A 19,687-nucleotide genomic window follows, 5' to 3' on the forward strand; every position below is an offset into this window, starting at 1 on the left:
TACACCCAGAGGGTCTGGTGAAGATGTCATCTTCTCGTGCTCTGGAAACCCCTTCCCTTTCACCCTTGTCCCCATCTGATTGATGTCTTCAGTTTTTCCCTGGATCATCTCCTCCCCTCCCTCCACCTCGTCTCCTGTTTCCGAACCTCACCTCCCCAACCTTAATCCTCTCTCTATTCCCTCCCTCTCCAACACTTTCTCCTCTCCTGATGCTCTTCCCCTCACCCTCATCCCCTTTATGGTCCTCTTTCTAACCTCCATTATCTGTTCCACAGCTCTTCCTTCATGATCTTCATCCTCCCTGATGGCAGGAGACCATGGCAGGGAATTCTTTCAGACACCATCTCTCAAGTGTTTGCATGGTAGATAACCAAGACTGGGAGTTAATTAGAGTTTCAGTGGGCAACGCTAGCTTGCAGGCCAGAGTTTAGATGTCCCTGGCTCAGAGGAAAGTTTCCAGTCTGTACTAACAACAGTGAGTCAATAAAAGTGATGCCAAGGACAATATAGTGCATATGCTGATGTACAGGCTGGAGGAGTTTGCAGATATAGGTTCTTAGAAATTGGTCTTGTGCATTTTATTGCATTAAAGACTGTGGGTCATCCGAATACTGTTAGTGAAAGTGATGTAAAGACAAGAACTTCAGTTGTGTGTTCACAAACAATGGCATTGATATATTCCAAGTTCTTGCAGCTATCAGCGTGTAGCACAGTATGTGCAATCTTTGCAGGTAGCTCTTGTAGGGACATATTATAAAAAAGGAAGTCTTCCAGTAACAGTGTTGTGTTGCTGTTGTATGAATGGGTGCTGCAGTGATGGGAAGGGAGGGGAGATCTGCTCCCGAGGAGTTTGAGGCACAGGCTGGTGAAATATGGTTCCTGTAGGAGAAGTGCTCCTTATGCAGGGGGACCATGGAAATCCCCTGGCCTATGGCCAGCACTCTCAAAACATTCTCTAACATTCTCAAAACAGCAGTGAGCAGCAGACCATGAAGTGTGGCAGAGACTAGTAGCAGTAGCCCAGATTGATCCTGATGCTAGGAAGTTGAGAGTGGCTGTGACGTGAAATAATGGAGTCAAGGCAGACAAGAGGTTTTATTTGAGGTCATAGGAGGTCAGAGATCTCAGTGAGGGCAAAGAATGTGGCTCATGCATTGGCCTTTCAAATAATCTGTGTCGGTAAACCTGTGAGTATGTAAGAACTATTGCTTTTCAGACCACTGAAACTTAAACTCTCACTGCAGACAAATGTTGCATTTTGCATCAAATCTGATGTCATCTGGGGGGCTTTACATCAGGAGTAAAGTGCTGGGGATCAAATATCCTGTCAAGAAATAAGGAACTGAATTTCGGGATCGGTGTTATGGCATCCAGATGTGTGTGTAAAATTTGTCTACTGTGAGTTACTCTGATTTTCAGTGGCACAGCACCATTTTATCTGGAGTTATGTGAAAGAACTTTTTCCCCCTGTGATGAAGCTGTGGAGAAATTTACCAGTGAATTTTGAATTCAGTGAAGGTGTTTGATTAAACCTCCCATAAAGGCTGATAGTTAATCTCAAGGCTGTAAGGATTTAGCTGAGAACCATTAGGATATTTCTGGAGTGAAGAAAACAAAAACCTTTTCTTGGATGAGCTTTGTCAAGATAGGGAGTTTACTCATTTGGATATTTGAAAAATATGGGCTTCTACTTTTTCTAATTGACACTAATGATATGTATTCAGTACTTTGTTGAATAGTGGTGTATTTTGCAAATGAGGAAAAACTAGAAAGGAGTTTGAAACCTTTGAAATTGTAGGTGAGTCAGATAAGTTCTGTAAAAAGAACAAACAATTGTAAGTGAAATTTAATGAAAGTACACTGTAAGCACAAAAGTGTAACATTAGCATAAATACCTCTGTGTTGAAAAACTAACAATAAAGCTGAATAAGACCTAAGACTTTTCATAGACCAAATGCTGAGCATGTCTAACTATGCGGAGCAACAATCAACAAAGCCATAGAATGTTGAACTCCATAGCTAAAGCACTCAAATACAAATCAGGATAAATTGTGATTAAGCTGATTGGACATGCTATTGACCAAACAGTGACCTGTTTTGATTGGCAAAATGATCCCTGGGGGTAACGGTATGAGCTATAAGGAGAGATGAGGAAACCAGGGCTTTTAAGCATGGAAAGGCATCATCTTTGTGAGATTTTCATGGAGATAAACAATATAGCTAAAAAAAATTGAGAAGATAGCCTTGAAACATTGCTTTGAACTGAATAGCGAGAATGCAAGAAGAGAACACCGGCTGAAGCTCATTAAAGACAGATTAAGATTGTTGCCAAAAAGTTATTCCTTACACAGAGTAATTAACAAATGGCACAGACATCCGAAATGAGTATTGGAAGTGAATTTTAAAGAGGCAATTACATATTGAAATGGGGAATTAAAAATCTCTCAATGAATTAATTGTGATTGGCAAAATTATCTATATCATCTGTGATAAGCATATGGTTTTGTAATAGAGGAGAGTGCGCTGGGTTGATTTTAGCAGCACCAAGCCAGCAGAGTAGAATGCAGGGAGATGAATTTACAATTCCATATGGAGTTGAGTTTATTGTCATGTGCACAACTACATGTATGCACAGGTGCAATAAAAAAACTTACAGCAGCATCACAGGCACATAGCATCATATAAGCAGCATTTACAAGAAAAACATAAATTAAACGTAAACACAATTTTTACAAGAAAGACTGCAATTAGAACAAAAACAAACCAAAGTCCATTTTAGTGCAAAGTGGTCATAGTGTTGCTAAACTCTAGCGATTAGGGTTGTGCTGGTTGGTTCAAGAGCTGAACAGTTGAAGGGAAGCAGCTGTTCTTGAACCTAGAGGTGTGGCACTTCAGGCTTCTGTACCCCTTACCCAATGGTAGCTGAAAGAAGATGGCATGGCCCAGAGAGTGGGGATCTTTGATGATGGATGTTATCTTTTTGAGGCAGCGCCTCCTGTAGATACTACCGATGGTGGGGAGGGATGTGCCCGTGATGTATTCAGATGGGAAATAAAGGAAAATTTAAGCATAGACATAACAAAAATCTCTAGGATGTTTTCCATGGAGCTAGGGATAAAGAAATAGAGTGTCAAGTGAAATTGCTTAAAATTTAAAGATTCCAAAACTTGGTATCATTTGAAGCCCAATGTGGAATCAAACAGAACACTAATGCTGTATATTGTCAAGTGGAAATCAAAAATCTGCAGAATCTGGAAATCTAAAGTAAACACAAAAAATGCTGGAAATAGAGGAGTGATGTTGAATGAGTACCGCGCTATAGAGGTGAAAAACATTCAACACCACCATAATTACATCAGTAAGGAATCCATGCGTGTCACTGACTAGATCAATCCTGGTGGAAAATGATCAAAATGAAGGAGAAAGTAGAGAATGCAAGTTTGAGGAGGAGGTGAAGAGGACACCTTGCGGCCAGTTGGGGATGGAGGTTGAGACAGCCAGGTTTAACTGCCTCCTTTTTCATGAAACTCACCCATCTTTTTCTTTTTACTTGTTTAGTGCACTTGGTAGATGTTTGGAATGTAATAGAGGCATTCAGAGAAAATGGGCTAAATACAATGGATCCAAATGCTGAACTCAGTGTGGCTCGCTTGGAAGCTATCATCTCCACAATACTTTACCAGCTGAACAAACGAATGCCAACCACCCATCAGATAAATGTTGAACAGTCTATTAGTTTACTGCTGAACTTTCTGCTCGCTGCTTATGATGGGTAAGTTTCATCGCAGTTTCGTCAGCTTAGTTTTCAAATTTTATTGGCGATACTAAGCTTGACTTTAATTGTCAAAATCCAGTGGGATGTTTTAATACTCATGTAAAAGCAGTCACTCAGCCTGAGTTGTGTTCTTTACTAGTTATATGTCACATTCAATCAAAGAAAATTTCATTTTTTCCTAGATTCATAGAGATAAGTAAGAGTTACACCGCATGGAAACAAGCCCTTTGACCTAACTCATCCATGCTGACCAAGGTGGCTATCTATGCTAATCTCATTTGCCTACATTTGGCCAATATTCCTCAACCTTTCCTATCCTTGTACCTGTCCAAATGTCTTTTAAACATGGTAATTATATCTGCCTCTACTACCTCCTCTGGCAGGTTGTTACAAATACCCAACATCTTCTATGTGGAAAAAACTTGCCCATCAGGTCCCCTTTAAATGTTTTTCCTCTCAACCTATGCCTTTTAGTTTTAGACTCACCTACTTGGGGTAGATAGATGGACTTTATAAACTTCTATAAAGTCACCTGCAGCCCCCCTCCCCCAGCCTCATCCACTCCAGGGAAAACAGTCTCAGCCTATCTAGTCTCCTTATTAGTCAAACTCTCCAGTCCAGACAACATTCCTGCGTATCTTCTATGCACCCTCTCTGGCTTAATCACATCCTTCCTATAGTGTGGTGACCAGAACCATTGTAATTATTAGTGAATTTATTCTCTATTCTGGAAGAAAATTAGGCTGAATAGTAACAGAACTCCCAGACCCGGTGCCAAAGGCAGAGAACAGTCTCTTTGTGCAATCATTGAATGGTTGCTTTGGGAGAATGGGAAATATTTACTCTGAGATGAGACAGTGGAGCCACTTCCATTCCCCCAGGACGGCATCTCAACAGACATTGATGCTACAAGTTGCTCCATGTATCATAATCCAAAGACATGATGGCAGCAATTGAGCTGTCAGTCAGACTGTGCTGCAGTGGAAGTTGTGATGTTGGCCATTAGAGGTTATGTCATAGTGGGTTCACTAAATACAAATGAAATTGGGCATCGTTTCCGTGCTACAAAGAAATCCTCTCCGAACTCCACACAAAATTCTGTCGGATTCAAACTGAGTTGAGACATGTTTTTTTTAGCAGGCTCCACAGTCTACCAAGCATTTTCAATGTGCACACCCATCAGCAGCCTTCTGAAGGCTACCTCATCAGCAGCCAAACTGGTGTGAACCTTGCCCACCAGTAAGTTGTCACCTACATGGTCCTTCATTGCTAACCTGCCTATAATCCCTTTAAGTGGAATCTCATTTTGCAGATCTTACTCAATACAGTCATCTAAATTATACTCTATGTTAATATTTGGGCTGAATTAGTGGCATAGAATGTGAAATTGAGAATCTAGGTTTCTTTAGCATCATTGTTTCCTTTTTCTTCCTGCACTTCTTGGCCAGTTTGCATTTCTTGGATATCTGAAATGAAAAAGACACGGGTAAAGGTGTAGGGAAACTGCATAGGGAAAGAGGAAAGTAAGAGGAGCATGCTTAAATCGATTGCAATTTGTAACTTCAAGAATGTGGGTTGAAGAAAGCCAGGAAGTGAGAAGGAGGCAGGGAGCAAAGGAGGTGTAGGGACAGGTGATTGATGTGACAGGTAAGGAGGAGAATTAGGTTTGAGATGTTATCTTCAATAGCTTCAACTTCATCACTCGGCAATAATGTCTCAATAATTGCCGGCATCACTTCATGTGTGGGGTTAGTTTATTGGAGAGACACTTTTCTTCCTCCAGTTGGATGATTCTATTTCAGGTGTGCATCATCTTTTTCTTTGTGAGAGGAGTGCAGTGTTTGGGTGAGATGCCTGTCAGTGGTGAATAGCCGACATGGTGTGCAAGCTGTGAGATGTGGGTGTGATAAAACAGTGTTCTGCGTGTTTATGGCAAAGCACATGAATTTTAGGATTAGTCTTAAAGAAAGGGAAAAACAAATTATTATGGTGCCTTTAAAATCCATTTCAGAATGTCCTAAAGTACTTTACAACCAGTGAATTAGTTTTGAAGTATAGTTGCTGTCATTATGTAGGAAAAGTGCACCATAAGCTCTCTAAATCAGCAGTGTGAAAATGATCAAATAAATTGTTTTAGAAATGTCGTTTTAAGGATAAATACAGTCCAGGATTTATAGATGTAATGGTGTGTTAGTGTTGTAAGTGTAGTGCATTGAACAGTGTCTGACATTAGTGGTGAAGTTGGTGTGATGCAGCATTTGAAGTTGTTTATTGACCTTGCTGACTTGGCTGAGGTCAATAAACTTCACAGGATTGCAATACAATTGCAGCATGGAGGAAGGCCTTTTGACCTGTCAAGTCCCTATTTTTCCAGCTTATCCGACTCTTGCCCTCTCTGCACAGCTCTTAAGTTCTTTCCTCTCAGAAACTTATCCAGCTGTCTTTTAAATGCCATTATTGAATCTGCTTCCACTACTACTCCTAGCAGTACATTGCACATTCTACCACTCACTCTGTGTGTATTTGAGTTGGGGGGGGGGGGGGGGGGGGGGAACGCGGGGGCAGAATTTGCCTGAGTCACTTTTGTAAAGTTCTTTCAATGCTTCATCCAGCAGACACTGTCTGTACTGTTAGTCGAGGTCTACCAAGCCCCTGCTTGGAATCGTCTCTCCCAGAGAGCCGAGTCATTTTGTCTCTTCACTTCCTCTAACAAGACTGCTCTCATCTCTTTTGTGCCTTCTCTGTGGTTCCTTGGCTCAGTTTTAGTTGTAGAAATAGTTGCTATCTGCCAGCACCTGTACCAGCTACAATGCCCCACCCTTTTAAGAGATATAAAGTAACCTTAAGTTGTCCTGACTAATTTTAACTGTTCCTCGCCACCTATGAAATTCATCATCTGCTAATGTGTTGCTAGTGGTAAATGGACAAAGTTTATGATGTAACCTGATTTAGTTCTAGCTCAGAACTGCAAGACAGTTATGTCTCAGTCTCAAGGATAGCTTAAGAGAACTTAAAACCACAGTTTGTGTATTTTTCTCACAACATAGAAGGAGGCCATTTCAGCTCATCAAGTCCATTCTGGCTCTGAGTAATCCCTTTCCTCTGCTAATTTTCCCTGTAGCCTCATTTCCCCACATTTCCATCAACTCCCCCCAATAATAAAATAGAACAAAATATTTGATTCAAGTTCCAAGTGTCAAGAAGTTACTTTTTTTAAATTTAAACCGTCACTCACTGATACTCAAATAGGCATTATTTGATACTCAAATAGGCAAATCATGGGAAGGAATCCCAACTGATAAAAAAATTTGCTTTAAAACTTTCACATTGTGGAAATAATTCATTCCTTTATATACAACTGTAACAACCAATGTAAATGATAGATTGAATTTCTTTGCTAAAGCAAATTTGCTTCATGCATCTCTATTTTTAGACGACTGACAAATCAATTGTTGTTTAAATTGTCACATTGTGGTTTTTTTTAGAGAAGGCCATGGCAAAATCTCAGTTTTTGCTGTGAAAGTGGCACTAGCAACAATATGTGGAGGGAAGATTCTGGACAAACTGAGATGTAAGTATTCAGTGCAGAATGATTGTTATAATGTTTAATTGTTTTACTATTCACAATCATTTGCCTCCACATTAAGATATGTAAGAAAGAAAGACTTGTCTTTATATATTACCTTGTGCATCTTCAACAATCTGTAATGAGACATAAAGATGTACAGCACAGAAACAGGCCCTTCGGCTCAACGTCCACGCTGACCATCAAGCACCCATTTTCACTCTAATTCATTTTAACTTCCCCACATTCCCCTCAGCTCCCCCCAAGTTCTACCACTGATCTGCACACAAGGGACAACTAAATTGGCTCATTAGCCTATCGAGCAGGATATTTTTCAGGATGTGGGAAGAAACTGGAGCAGCCACAGGAAACCCACATATTCACAAGGAGAACATGCAAATTCCACACAGATAGCACCCAAAGTCAGGATTGAGCCTGGGTCACTGGAGCTGTAAGGCAGCAGCTCTACTGGCTGTGCTACTGTGCTGCCCCTCATGCTTCATATTCAATGACATACTTTTGAAGTGCAGAAATTGTTGGAACATATCATAACATAGGGAAGTAGCACAGATGGACAGCTTTACGAAAAGCCTGTTGGCACTGCTGTATGAATGTCATTTAATATCTAAAATACATGTGCCTCAGTATTTCACATAATATCTCTGTACCTCAATTCCTTTATGTGTTTGACCATGGATGAAAAACTGAATTTTTAATAGAAAGATTTGAAAAAAGCTGCAGAAGTTTAAATTGGCTGTTTAACTGAATGGGAGAAAGTGAATGGTGCCTATAAAGGCATGTCAATGGAAAAGTATCAAGAAGATGAATACATGTTTGGTTTAAGGCCATGCTGCTGCAAAATTCAGGATCATATAGGGCATAAGATATTGGTTGTGGGGGGGAAACGGGCCAGTGGGGCAGGGATGATGTGGGGTGGGTTTATGGGAATTGGGACCTCAAGGGTCAGTGAGGTTATTAGAAGAGGAATTGTGAGGGTGAGTGATGGTTGGTGGATTGGGGTCCTGGGTCGATGGGGAGAAGAATGTAGTGGCAGGAGGAATCGGGCAGCATATTGGTGAGGAAAGTGAGGAGGAGTTATCAGAAAGGACCTTTTTTTTTTAGCAGAGAGGACCTTAACTAGGGTCATTAAGTTAATTGGCGGAAAGGTTGGAGGAAACTGAGCCAGTAGTCACATGACTTGATCACACTTCCTGAAAGGCTTAAAACATACCACTTGAAGAGCTGTAACCTACAGGGATATGGATTGAGTGTTGGGAGGTGGGATTAAGTGAAATAACACAGTTTTTGGCTGACATGGACACAGTGAGAGAATAACATCTTTCTGGCTGTAAATTTCTATGATTCTAAATGAAGACAGTGGGTCATGGCTCACAGAAAACCTGATCCCATCATCAAACTGTTAATATTAAAATATTCTAAAGGCAGTAGACTGACATTTTGGTGACAGTTATGTTTTAATGACTCACTATTTCTCATTAGCTAGCACATCTGTGGGAAAAAGAACGGAATTCTTTGTTGCTTTCATCTGAATTTCCCTTTTGGGAGCTGCAATTCATTTAGTGAGTTGCTAGATCACTGTACTGTTGGTTAGTTGAAACCACAACAAAAGCCCAGCCGCCACTTATTTATAAAACAAGTCAATGCCACTGTGAAATGAAAAATTTAATAGAATAACATTGTTCTCTGTGGCTATCTTCTTCAACAGCCCTATGTGGCACCTTTCAAATACATTAAATACTGAGAAGAAACCTTTATCTCTGAGGGTGCAATGATATAATCAGTTTCACCCAGTTATTTCACTTGGGTGATCGAGCTCAGTATTATTGGCACTTAGGCCTAATCATTATTCAAAGTGCCCAGCATCCATAATGACCCCTGACTTCAATCTCAGTAAGGCTAGGTTGCCAATAATGAAATGCCTGATAAAACACCCTATATGTGGTGATTTTGGTTCTGACCAGTAAAGTCTGCCAGTCTCTAAAAGGTACATCAACTTTCTCTGTGTGATAAGAGGAGTAGCTTTGTCATAATCTAATGGGAGTCTGCCTGGGCATGTCCATCACCAGGAATCCTGTGCGTAGATCATTCTATAGGTAGATAAGCTTTCTACTTACACCCACGATCCACTGCTGCAGGTCTCCTTTGGGATCCTGGCACCGTAACTACCAGGTTGCTTCCCGGAGACCTTATCAAAGTCAATTGTTAATTTCCCATCCCAAAGGATGATGCCTGGACTGGACACGTGAGGTTCTCTCTCCCCACATTTTGACTGTCTCTAAACCTCCCACTATTGTTCCCCAGACTGCTCTTGACTGGCTCTCCACAGGACACATGGGCTCCTCCGCTTGTGCCATGTCAGAGGAAGGGACTTTCCATACCCAAAGGCAACAAGGATCATTCATTTGTGCACAGTGCCTTACATCTAAGGGATTTTATGCATCTTTTTAAGGAAAAACAATTTCTCAGCTGTTGTTTTTGTATTAGTTGATTGTTTTCTTGATCAGCAATCAGAACATTTCTTGAAATGCAAGTGTCTTAATTCATGGAGAGTAATTTTGCTAAACCTACCTCCCCACTTCCAGTCCAAAATATTTTTAAAGTCAGCCTAAACTAATGTTGAAACGTTGATTTACCTCTTAGTTCCCACCTGTTCAAATTTTTAGAATGACCTCAATCTGAGCAGCTGAAGTGCGCTCTCTCTCTCTCTCTCTCTCATGATGGAAAGGTGCAACCAATCTGAGAACCAAGAATGGGATTCTCACCTTTCATCAGGAAGAATTTTAGAATGTTAAGCAATTTTATTTTGTTATTTGCATGTGGGTTTTGAGAACTTATAGGGCTTACACTTCTTTATCTGACAATAAGCTAATGGCAGTCAGTGCCATCAGCTTATTGTCAGATCCTTCAAAATTGATCTGTCTGTTCACCCCTGTCTTTTCCACTCATGAGGAAGACACTGCAGCATGGCCTTTAATACCATCTGTCACAACCTATTTCCTGCCCTACTTTGGCAATACAACTATTAGGATCATGTTTCACATAATCAGCTTGCTGAATGGATGTAAATTATGTTATTTGGAGACTCATTCTCAGTTGTTAAGGCAGAGACAGTGGGCCTGGTCTTTGTTTGTTTTTCCATTTGGGTGGTTAAAATGTGTAGCCTGTTTAATAAAAGTGTTCTTTTATGTTGTGTTTTTACAAAATCTTTAATGGTGTTCATTTTCTCTCAATATCTTTCAGATATTTTCTCCCAAATATCAGACTCCAATGGAGTAATGATATATGCAAAGTTTGATCAGTTTCTACGAGAGGTGCTGAAGTTGCCCACATCAGTGTTCGAAGGTCCCTCCTTTGGGTACACAGAGCAAGCATCAAGATCGTGCTTTTCCCAGCAGGTGAAATACCATTAAAATTATTTAGTCTCTTCATCAACAGCTGATAACAGTGGCTTCTATTTATTGATTTCCACAGATTTCTCCTCATTGTCTGTCATAATTTCAGTGGAAAACATGGAGGAAAAGGAGCAATTTACTTTTTTCCTCTGATTTGCAATGCTCTTCTGCCTTAAACCATGGCTGAGGATGAGTATAGCTTCCTGTTATATTAAATGTAATTTTAATGACATTTAAAATATAAGGCTGTAATATTATGACAGCTAAAAATTCAATACAATAATGCTTTCTTTCATTTTGAGTTTGTAAATTGACTTTATCAGCAGTGGAAAACAATAAGGACCATTTTGTGGACACTCTAATCTGGAAATTCAACTGGGCAATTCCCAGTATGAATCACCCTTGCATTCCTGAAGTGACTTCTGCACCAGTTGCACACAGGATGATATCATTTTCTTTGCAATAGTACTACAGCATTGTGAGGTAAATTTGATTATGTTGTCCCAGGAGTGACCATCCTTGGGCAAACACAGAGGTCAGTTAGGCTTTAATGATGTACTGCTTCATTGGGACCAATGTAAGGTTAACTTGTGTACTCGCCTTTGACCCTTTGAGTCTTCTCTCGGCGGATTACTGTGAGGCTTAAGTCTTGATCTTCTGATTCTCAAGATGTGAGGCCGAGGTGCCTGATTCACTTACTCTTTCTCTACCCCTGACTCCAGGCCATGATCCCTGGTTTATAACTGCCTAACCCTGGACCTTGACTTGGTCCCAAGCACCAAATTTTCAGCCTCAAGAAAGTGGGCACTGTTTCAGCAGCTGTTGAAAATTGCAATGACAAGACAATGACCAAAAAGATTGTTTATGCACTGCTGCAATGACCAAATGGATATCTAGGACAAAATTTCTCTGGAGGAAGTTTATATAACTTTATTCCCAATTAAAATTGTTTCCACTCCACAGAGGCTCACAACCAAAATGCCATCTCCTTTCTCCTTTGAGAAGCTGATGTGGATCTAATGTGTATTGCTACAACTGTGTATGAATATCAATCTAATATTATTTTATTTATTGTTTGGAAAACATTGTTAGTAGTTTATTTGACTCTAATTACATTATTGTAATTAGCTTGAATTATTTGAGGATGTGATGAAGCACATTGATGAAGGTAGAGCAGTGGATATGGTGTACATGGATTTTAGTGTGGTGTTTGATAAGGTTCCTCATGGAAGGCTCATTCAGAAAGTCAGAAGGCATGGAATCCAGGGAAACTTAGCTGTGTGGATTCAGAATTGGCTCACCCATAGAAGACAGGGTGGTGGTAGGTGGAGCGTATTCTGCCTGGAGGGTGGTGACCAGTGGTGTTCTGCAGGGATCTGTCTGGGACCCCTGCTCTTTGTGATTTTTATAAGTGACTTGGATGAGGATGTGGAAGGGTGGGTCAGTGAGTTTGCTGATGATATGAAGGTTGGTGGTGTTGTGGATAGTGTAGAAGGTTGCTGTAGATTATAACAGGACATTGATAGGATGCAGAGTTGGGCTGAGAAGTGGCAGATGGAGTTCAACCTGGTAAAGTGTGAAGTGATATGGTATGGAAGATCAAATTTAGAGGCAGAATACAGGGTTAATGGCAGGGCTCTTAGCAGTGTGGAGAAACAGAGTGATCTTGGGGTACACATCCATAGATCCCTTAAGGTTGCCGCACAGGCCGATAGGGTTGTTAAGAAGGCGTATGATGTGTTGGTCTTCATAAGTCGAGGTATTGAGTTCAAGAGCTGCAAGGTAATAGTGCAGCTCGATAGAACTCTGGTTAGACCACACTTGGAGTATTGTGTTCAGTTCTGGTTGCCTCATTATAGGAATGATGTGGAAGCTTTGGAGAGGGTGCAGAGGAAATTTACCAGGATGCTGCCTGGATTGGAGAGCATGTCTTATGAGAATAGGTTGAGTGAGCTAGGGCTTTTCTCTTTGGAGAGAAGGAGGATGAGAGGTGACTTGATAGAGGAGTACAAGATGATAAGAGACATAGATCGAGTGGACAGTCAGAGACTTTTTCCCAGTGCAACAATGGCTAACATGAGGGGGCATAATTTGAGGGGGATATAAGTGATGGGAGGAAGGTATAAGGGGGATGTCCGAGGTAAGTTTTTTACACACAGAGTGGTGGGTCCAAGGAACGCACTGCTGGCAGAGGTTGTGGGGGCAGATACATTAGGAGCAATTAAGAGACTCTTAAATAGCCACATGAATGATAGAAAAGTGGAGGGCTATGTGGGAGGGAAGGGCTAGATAGATCTTAGAGCAGAATAAAATGTTGGCATAACGTTGTGGGCCGAAGGGCCTGTACTGTGCTGTAGTGTTCTATGTATATATCCTATAAGGCAAAAACTAGTAGAGATGCTATAAAAGCTCATGTATTGTGTTGTGCCATGGTATTCTATAATGTACATGTTCTTGGTTAAGAATATTTGGGTTGTATGCTCAACCCAAACACATGGATTGCAGTTTCCTTTTGGGATGTGATGCTTGAAATTATGGCAATTGTTCTCCATGTCTACTTATGTCTAAACTACTGTTAATTTCAATAACCCTGAATTTGTAGGGAAAAGTCAGAGAAATCGTTAGCATTACCCCATGTAACTGTCATCAACTTCAAGACTTTCCTATACATACACACACGCTTGGAATCCCTTCTTGTTATCTTTTTGGCTATTTTGACACCGGAAACCCCATGGAGAATGCAAAAGCCTTAACTAAGAGTTTTTTTTAAGTACAAGAAGTAGATAATTAGTGTAAAAATACATTTCTAATTTTACATCTTCAATTGATTGCGAATTTGGATTTTAAAGCTGTTTAGAAAAAATTTAGAAGTCTTTTAGACTATTTTAAATATTTAGATATTTTAGAATCTTATGCCAATATTTTTAACTAATAGACTTTTTAAAATTGTAAATACTTCTATCTGTTTCTAAATGTGTCAGGAACTTTGTAGGTTACTCTAGTGTAGTTTGTGAAAGCTGCATAAAGGATGAGAGTTTCAAATATGGAGTTGATGGAAAGCATTGTCTGTGCAGCATTGCACTGAAACTGATGCAACAATTGCAGCACTGCATTCTCCATTTATGTCTTGCAGTTCTTATCATCTAGAACACCAGGTGCAATCTTTGCAGCAAACTTTTAGGGGAACATATCACAATACAAGCAACACCCTTCTAGTTATAGAGAAATGTTGTGAATGAATGCTGCAATAATGGGAGGGGGTAGGAGCCTGCTCCCAGGGGTTCAGAAGGACCTTGGTATGCTGGAAAAGCAAGGGGTATGCTCTTTGTGCACCTGAGCGATGGAGATCTGCCAGGTACTGCTGGAATTTACCAGGGAGGTCTCTGTAAGGAGATGAATGCAGTCTACAAATGCTAGCACTTTGGGGAAGACTGAAATGCAGGCAAGTGTCCATGCCAACTGTGTGGGCTGAAAAAAAAGTAGATGAAGTCTCCTCACCTTGAGTATTGGTTATTACTGTCACTTGTACCGAGGTACAGTGAAAAACTTGTCTTGCAAACCGTTCATACAGATCAATTCATTACACAGTGCTTTGAGGTAGTACAGGGTAAAAACAATAACGGAATACAAAGTAAAGTGTCACAGCTACAGGGAACTGCATTGCAGGTAAAAGAGCATTATTAGTAATAACTAGTGACATAGAATTTAAATTTGAAAAGGTAGAACGATTATAGTAAAAGTAATGAGTAGATCTGCAGAGAGCAGCTTGCAACAAGTCACCATGTTCCAGCGCCATCTGTGGAAGGAGAGACAGTTAATGTTTCAGGTGTGGGACTGTATGGAATTTGAGTAACCTTGTCAATGCAGTGGTGAGCAGCAGTCTATGAGATGTGGCAGAGATGATCCTGAGACTGGGAAGCTGACAGACATTTCCATGGGCAAAGCAGTCAAGGCACTTGTGAGCTTATAGTTGAAGTCACAGGAGGTCAAGATATCAGTGAGGTCAAAGAATGCTGTTTGAATGTTGGTTCTTTAAAAAGCATAGTTTCATATGAAACAGGATTGCAAGAAAACATGAATTGTCATTTTTCAGATCAGAGGTTGAAAATCCCTCTGCAGATGAATGTTATGTGTAATAGAGTGATAGAGATGTACAGCAGAGCAACAGACTCTTTGGCCAACTGCATCCATGCCAACTTTCCTGCCCATCTGCACTAATTGCACTTGCCCACATTAGGTCCATTTCCTACGATGCAAGTACCGGTTCAAAAATCTCCTTTAACTTAGTAATTGTATCTGATTCCACCACCACCCTCTGGCAGCACACTCCAGATATCAACCACTCTGTGTTGAAATCCAGATATCAACCACTCCCCTCATGTTCCCTCTAAAATTCCTTCCTCTCATATTAAACTTGTACATAGAACTTAGAATGGTACAGCACAGAACAGGCCCTTCGGCCCACAATGTTGTGCCGAGATAGTGGTTCCCTCCTGCCTACAGAATGCCCATATCTCTCCATTTTCCTCTCATTCATGTGCCCATCCAAGACCCTCTTGAAAGCCCCCAGTGAATTTGCCTCCACCACCCTATCAGGCAACGTATCCCAGGCATCTACCACTCTGAGTAAAAAAATCTACGGCTCACGTCTGTTCTGAACCTACGCCCTCTCACCTTAAATGCATGCCCTGGAAAAGATATTGCTTGCCCACCCTCTCTATGCCCCTCATAATTTTATACACTTCCAACAGATCACCCCTCAGCCTCCGCCACACTTGTGCTCTCTTGTTTTTGATACCCCTATGATGAAAAAGAGATTCTGACTTTTTACCCTGAATGTGCCTTTCATTATTTTACTTACCTCTACCAGTTCACCCTTAAGCCTCCTTTGCTTCAGGGAAAACAAGCCCAGCCTATCCAATCTCTCCCCATAACTAAAGTTCTCCAATCCTGGGACCATCCTTGTAAATTTGCTCTGCACTCTCTCCAGTGCAACAGCTACCTTACAATAGTGTAGGACCAGAACTGCACACAATACTCCAAGTGCGGTCTAACTAGTGTTTTATAAAGTTGTAACGTAACCTCCCAATTTTGATATTCTACACTCCAAACTATCAAGGCAGGCATGCTATATGCCTTCTTCCCTGCTCTGTGTTGCCACTTTCAGCAATATATGGATTTGAATCCTAAGATCCCTCTGTTCATCAGCGTTCCTTAACCCCACTGTATATGTGCTCCCCATGTTTGACTTTCCAAAATGTATCAACACGCACTTGTCAGGATTGAATTGCATCTCCTAGCACTCCGCCCAACTTTCCATTTGATCTTTATCATGTACTGATGTTGTATGGAAAAACTGTGCAATGGAGAATGAAAATCCGATAGCACTAAGGCGCCCAGAAATGTCTATAGTATTGCTCTTCTCGGATTTCACCAGGTTTTAGTTTTACTTGGTTTTTAGGTTTTTAGCCCATTTTCCACAATCCATGGGCAGTATTTGGCCCCTACCCATCCCCCACTCACCATGCTGTAGTATAACATCTTAAAATGCTGGCAGATTCTTATTATCAATATGTTGCATTGTTCATCCTAGCAGCTCCCAGAACTTTCCCAGGGACTGAATCACCTCAAATATGTTCCCAATTATTTCAGTGATAAGCACTCCACTGTCTACTAATTTCTAACGTTATTAAAGTAGAAATTAGTAGACAGTGGAGTGCTTATCACTGAAATGTAAAAATGGATCTCAACATGCAGACATCTGCAGAAACAATCAGCTCAAAGAGCTTCTCATCCTTGAAATTACACTTCCTTTCCCTTCAACTGTTCAATATCTGCACATTTGAAATACCATTTCCTCTTCATCTCATGGACACCCAGCCCTAGTTAATTTCTCCCTGCCTGGCTCTCTGTGGCTCAGAGCCCTATCCTAAACTAAGGATCCCACCCAAGTAAACTTGGCTTGATGTTTGTTGTCAGCCTGTGGCACTAAATGTGGTGGCTGTACATTGTACTCCTGAAGTTTCCACCCACTCACCTCCTGACATCAAATGACGGACAGCAGAAGGAAGAAAGAACCTGAAGACAAAAGAAAAAGTAGGGAAGGGAAAAGTAACCAAAGATGAAAATCTAGAGAGGAGAAGATCAAAGCTGTTGAAAATAAAGAGGGAAAAAGAAAAAAAAGGACAAATAGATCTTGCAGTCAGCAGCATCCTCAGAACCACTGCCTGTATCCAAACTTGCACTGAGTTCAGCTCACCCAGGATTCCAGTGCATGCTGGCCTACATTGCTCACAACTCAGCACCACCTCAGCTTTAAAACTCTTACCCTCTGTGAAGACTTCCCTAGCTCCCTATTTCCAGCTTCCTGTAATCTCCTCCAGCCCTACAACTCTTCCAGTTCCGCACATTTGAGTAGCCCTGAACATAACTCCTTCACAACCAGCGACCATTACCTTTGGAAGTCAAGGCCCTAGATCTGGAACTCCCTTTCCAAACTGTGTGTCACTCTTTGTTCCTTTAAAACATTGCCTGAAAACCTATTTCCTTAAATGGCTTGGTCTCGGATTTTGTTTGATAAAACTTGTACTTTTTGCTGATTTAAAAATTCCATGTAAACGTTATTATAATTACTAGCTCACTGAAGTTTATATTGTCTATCTTATTTTCACCCCTCCTTAGTTCTCCTCAGAACCTTCTATTGTGGGTAGTAAGGAGCTGGCAGACTGTAGCAGAAGAAGGGGAAGAAAGTGAGAGATAGGAAAGAACTATGAGATGGATGGGTTAGAGAAGTGGGAAAGAAAAATGTGGGATGAGGATAGGAGCAGCAAATTGAGAGGAAGTGTTGAGGGTATTGAGGAATGAAAGACGGGGAGGACTGTAAGTAAAGAAGGAAAATGAAGGCCTGTGGAACAAAGGACGGAAGGGCTAGGGAATAAAAAGAAGAGAAAAAAGGAGAGAGGGGAAGGATCAACAACAAATCCTCCACCTCAATTTGAACAACCCTCTGAGAGATCTTTGAGTAATGAAAGGAATCTCACAAACAAAATAATTTGTCCTAATAAGGTTAGTGTAGCTGAGAACTAGACCAGCTGATGGACTGAGTCTTTTTTGTACCACTAATGGAAACGAAGCATATCCCAAGAAAGTGAGTTGCCAAACTAATTTGGCATAGTTTCCTTCAACTAAACATTATTCAACAACATCTTTATAACTTCCCTATGTTAAAGAATGTCTAATAGTTCACAGAAAATATGGAAACAATGAGCAGTGGATATCTTTTGGCACTTTTTCCCGATTTTCCAATTGGTTCATTATTAAACACTTCCATGACTCTGTCAATATTTATTCCAGACAGCACGAAACATTCAGCCAATTCTAGCAGCTTACAGTTTGGCTGGTTACATGAATGAGGAAATATTTTGACAATTTGCATGACATTTCCATATATCCTTATGACATAAAGGGGAAACATTTCGTTCCCATCGAGCTACGCTAGCTCCGATTCTCCTGCTAATGTTCCCTATAACCTATTCTCCCCACATTCCCCTCAACTCCCTCAGATTCTGCCACTCACCTACACACAAAGGACAATTTACAATGGCCAATTAACTTGCCAACCTGCATATCTTTGGAATGTGGAAGAAAACCAAAGCCCCTGGACGAAATCCAAAGGACAATGTTCAAACTGCACATGGATAGCATTTGTGGACAGTGTTTGTCTCTCTTTATTGTCTATACACTCTGAAAGCAGTGATAGGGGATCAAGACTGAAATTTTGGACTTGCTCATGCTTCATAGAACATAGAACAGTACAGCACAATACAGGCCCATCGGCCCACAATGTTGTGCTGACCTTTAAACCTTGCCCAAGACTATCTAACCCCTTCCTCTCATATCCATTTTAAATTCCTCCATATGCTTGTCTAGTAATCTCTTGAATTTGACCAATGTACCTGCCTCCACCATCACCCTAGGCAGCTCATTCCATGCCGCAACCACTCTTTGGGTAAAAAAAACCTTCCTCTGATATCTCCCTTGAGCTTCCCACCCATTACTTTAAAGCCATGCCCTCTTGTATTGAGCATTGGTGCCCTGGGAAAGAGGTGCTGGCTGTCCATTCTATCTATTCCTCTTAATATTTTGTACACCTCTATCATGTCTCCTCTCATCCTCCTCCTCTCCAAAGATTAAAGCCCTAGCTCCCTTAGTCTCTCCTCATAATGCACGCTCTCTAAACCAGGCAGCATCCTGGTAAATCTCCTCTGTACTTTTTCCAATGCTTCCACATCCTACCTATAATGAGGCGACCAGAACTGGACACAGTACTCTAAGTGTGGTCTAACCAGAGTTTTATAGAGCTGCATCATTACCTCATGGCTCTTAAACTCGATCCCTCGACTTATGAAAGCTAACACCCCATAACCTTTCTTAACTACCCTATCCACCTGAGAGGCAACTTTCAGGGATCTGTGAATATGAACACCCAGATCCCTCTGCTCCTCCACACTACCAAGAATCCTCCTCTTCTGCCCCCCTCCCTATCCCTTTTAAAACACTGAAATCCAGGAATATTCAGTATCCATTCCTGCCCTGGTGACAGCCAAGTGTCTGCAAGAGCCACAATATCATAGTTCCATGTATTTATCCAAGCTCTCAGTTCATCACCCTTATTCCTAATGCTTCTTGCATTTAAGTAAATGCACTTTAGCCCATCCACCTTACTACCTTTATACCCTATATATCTGTACCGGTCCCACCTTCCCCAGAAGAGATCTCAATGATCCAAAAATCTAAAACCTTGACCTTTACACCAACTCCTCAGCCATGCATTCATCTGCTATCTCCTCCTATTCTTACCTTCACCATTACTTGGCACTGGCAGCAATCCTGAGATTGCTACCCTTGAGGTCCTGTTCTTCAGCCTTCTGCCTA

The 19,687-nt window shown here is 41.0% G+C and overlaps 1 protein-coding gene across 12 annotated transcripts in view; it reads left to right on the forward strand.

Annotated features, from left to right (window-relative positions):
- The window catches only part of dtna (dystrobrevin, alpha), a 194,863-nt gene that overhangs the window by 77,758 nt on the left and 97,418 nt on the right, over positions 1-19,687 (forward strand). For 8 of the 12 annotated variants that reach the window (XM_052023108.1, XM_052023106.1, XM_052023107.1 and 5 more), the window contains exons 4-7: positions 3,559-3,772; positions 4,913-5,014; positions 7,261-7,346; positions 10,602-10,756. In XM_052023108.1, coding sequence (XP_051879068.1) covers positions 3,559-3,772; positions 4,913-5,014; positions 7,261-7,346; positions 10,602-10,756 — 557 coding nt within the window. The remainder of the gene's footprint in view (positions 1-3,558; positions 3,773-4,912; positions 5,015-7,260; positions 7,347-10,601; positions 10,757-19,687) is intronic. The other 4 variants (XM_052023111.1, XM_052023115.1, XM_052023116.1 and 1 more) reach the window with 1 other exon arrangement.

The sequence above is a fragment of the Pristis pectinata genome, chromosome 9 (assembly GCF_009764475.1).
Source record: "Pristis pectinata isolate sPriPec2 chromosome 9, sPriPec2.1.pri, whole genome shotgun sequence".
NCBI classification, from domain to species: Eukaryota; Metazoa; Chordata; class Chondrichthyes; order Rhinopristiformes; family Pristidae; genus Pristis; species Pristis pectinata.